This window comes from Eimeria tenella, genomic scaffold (assembly GCF_000499545.2).
Source record: "Eimeria tenella Houghton genomic scaffold, Eth_scaff2978, whole genome shotgun sequence".
Taxonomy (NCBI): Eukaryota; Apicomplexa; class Conoidasida; order Eucoccidiorida; family Eimeriidae; genus Eimeria; species Eimeria tenella.
Genome location: NW_013542854.1, coordinates 1408 through 3533, shown reverse-complemented (window position 1 = coordinate 3533; position 2126 = coordinate 1408). Strand labels below are relative to the sequence as shown.

Below are 2126 nucleotides of genomic sequence, written 5' to 3'. Positions count from 1 at the left end.
CGTTTGTGCCCTAAACCCCGCCGCTGCTGCTGTTGCTGCTGCTGCTGCTGCTGCTGCAGAATTGTGTGCAGCAGAAGCTGGCGTTGCTGTTGGAGACGCGCTGCGGTGTATAGACAGCGGAGAGCTCGCGGGGGTTTTGGTGCAGCAAGCTGTGCTGCAGCAGCAAGTGGGAAATGCAGCAGCAGCAGAAGATATTTATTCTGCTGTTCTTGCTGCTGTTGAGCAGCAGCAAACCATAGACGCAGGAGTTGCTGCAGTTGCAGTCACCAACGCGTTTGCTGCTGCCCTCAACAGAGGCCAGCAGCAGCAGCAGCAGGAGGAGCAGCAGCAGCAGCACGATTTGGATGCTCTTATAAGAAGAGCCACAAAAGGAGCAACAGAGACACTGGAACGCAAACTCACTGTCCCGCAGGTGCAGTTGCTGCTGCTGCTGCTCTTGCTGCTGCTGCCCTTGCTGCTGTTGCTGCGCCTCGTGTTTGCTGCTGCAGTAGTTGCTGCCGCTGCTGCTGCGTGTTTGCTGCAGGCTTTGGGCATTGGAGTCAATCGGTGCATAGGCCTTCTGAAAGGCGGACGGGTAGGCGCAGCTGTTGCTGCTGCTGCTGTTGCTGCTGCTGCTGCTGCTGCTGCTATGTTGCAGCAGAGGTGTTGGATGCTGCAGCTGCCTGAGTTGATGCTGCTGCTGCTGCACTTACGTCGCGCAGCACCACCCCTCTGCTACCGAAATCCCCAATTCTCGCACTGCTGCTGCTGCTGCTTGTGCTGCTGCTGCTGCTTGTGCTGCTGCTGCTGCTGCTGCAGGTGGAGGAGTGCCGCCGTGTCTTGGCATCGCTGACTTCTCGCTTTGGAAGTTCAGTTTCTTTGCTGCGGCTGAAGGCAGCAGCGCAGGTGCAGCAACAGCAGCAGCTGCTGCTGCTCTTTCTTGCTGCTGCTGCTGCTTCTGCTTAACTAAATGATGTAAACCCTGAAAAGGGGTTTGCGACTGCAGCTGCTGTGCCAGTGGAATTGTTTCCCCTTAAATGCCTCTGCTTCCTAATTAATATAATGATTATTTATCATTTAATCTAATTTTTATTTATTTGTTCTACTTAGTTTTATTTTATTTTATTTATTTGTTGTTCAGTTTGCTGCATCGCGGCCAACAAAAGCAGACGAGCTGCTGAAGCTGCTGCTGAGTTCGCCAGCGCTCAGCAGCAGCAGCAGCAGCAACACTGCAGCAGCAGCAGCGACGGCAACGCAGCGGCTGCAGCTGCAGATATGTCGGCTGGCGCTGCTGCTGCAGCAAGGCAACCGTCAGGGCTTCCGCACTTTGCTGCGGGACGTGCAGCAGCAGCTCTTGCAGCACCTGCAGCAGCAGCAGCAGCAGCAGCAGGGCAGCAGCAGGGAGTACCTAGCGCTGCTGTCTGCTGCTGCTGAGCTGCAGCAGCAAGCTGGGGATGTCGAAGGCGTTTTAGCTTCTCTAGATCTGCAGAGAAGAGCTCTGGAGGAAACTCAGGTAATACTTGCTGCTGCTGCTGCTGCTGCTGCTGTGTGGCTGCGGCGTCTATTGGCTGTGCGGAGCTAGGTGAAGTCAGCAGAGTTGATGCTGCTTCTGCTGCTGCTTCTGCTGCTGCTGCTGCTGTTGCTTCTGTCACTGACACAAACGAGGCTGTTGATGCGCAAAATGCTTTTTGCTGCTGTTTGGCTGAGTGCTGCTGCTGCTGCTGCTGCTAGTTGGGCCTCAGCAGTGGCTTCTGGGGACCCGCGTTGCGTGGCGCGTGCTGCTGCTCTTGCTGCTGCAGAGAAGCCGTTTGCTGCTGCTGCTGCTGCTGCTATTGCGACGGTGACTGCTGCTGTTACTGCTGCTGCTTCTTCAGGGGGCCACAGCGTAGTTATGATTTCTGCTGCTGCTGCTGCGGGTATTGCTGCTGCTGCTATGTGTCGCGTGGCTCTTGCTGCTGCTGTTGCTGCGGCTGCTGCTGCTGCAGCAGCGGCCGACGGAGGCAGCTGGGACCCGACGTCGAGCGCGTCTGCTGCTGCTCCCGTTGCTGCTGCTGCTGCTGCTGCTGCTGTTGCAACTGCTGCTGCCAGCTGAGTTCGAGCTTGTTCATCTGACATGCTGAGCACTTCGAGCACTTTGCTGCTTGTTG

The 2126-nt window shown here is 56.6% G+C and overlaps 2 protein-coding genes across 2 annotated transcripts in view; one reads left to right on the top strand and one right to left on the bottom strand.

Moving 5' to 3' along the window:
- Positions 1-945, top strand: part of ETH_00038925 (uncharacterized protein) — a gene marked incomplete at both ends in the record, with an annotated part of 2196 nt that extends 1251 nt beyond the window's left edge. Inside the window, 3 exons of the mRNA XM_013375685.1 lie at positions 60-412; positions 524-574; positions 799-945. Of these exons, the coding sequence (XP_013231139.1) occupies positions 60-412; positions 524-574; positions 799-945 (551 nt within the window). The remainder of the gene's footprint in view (positions 1-59; positions 413-523; positions 575-798) is intronic.
- Positions 946-1557: 612 nt separating this feature from the next.
- ETH_00038920 (uncharacterized protein) overlaps positions 1558-2126 on the bottom strand; it is a gene marked incomplete at both ends in the record, with an annotated part of 1365 nt that continues 796 nt past the window's right edge. The window contains one exon of the mRNA XM_013375684.1: positions 1558-2126. Coding sequence (XP_013231138.1) covers positions 1558-2126 — 569 coding nt within the window.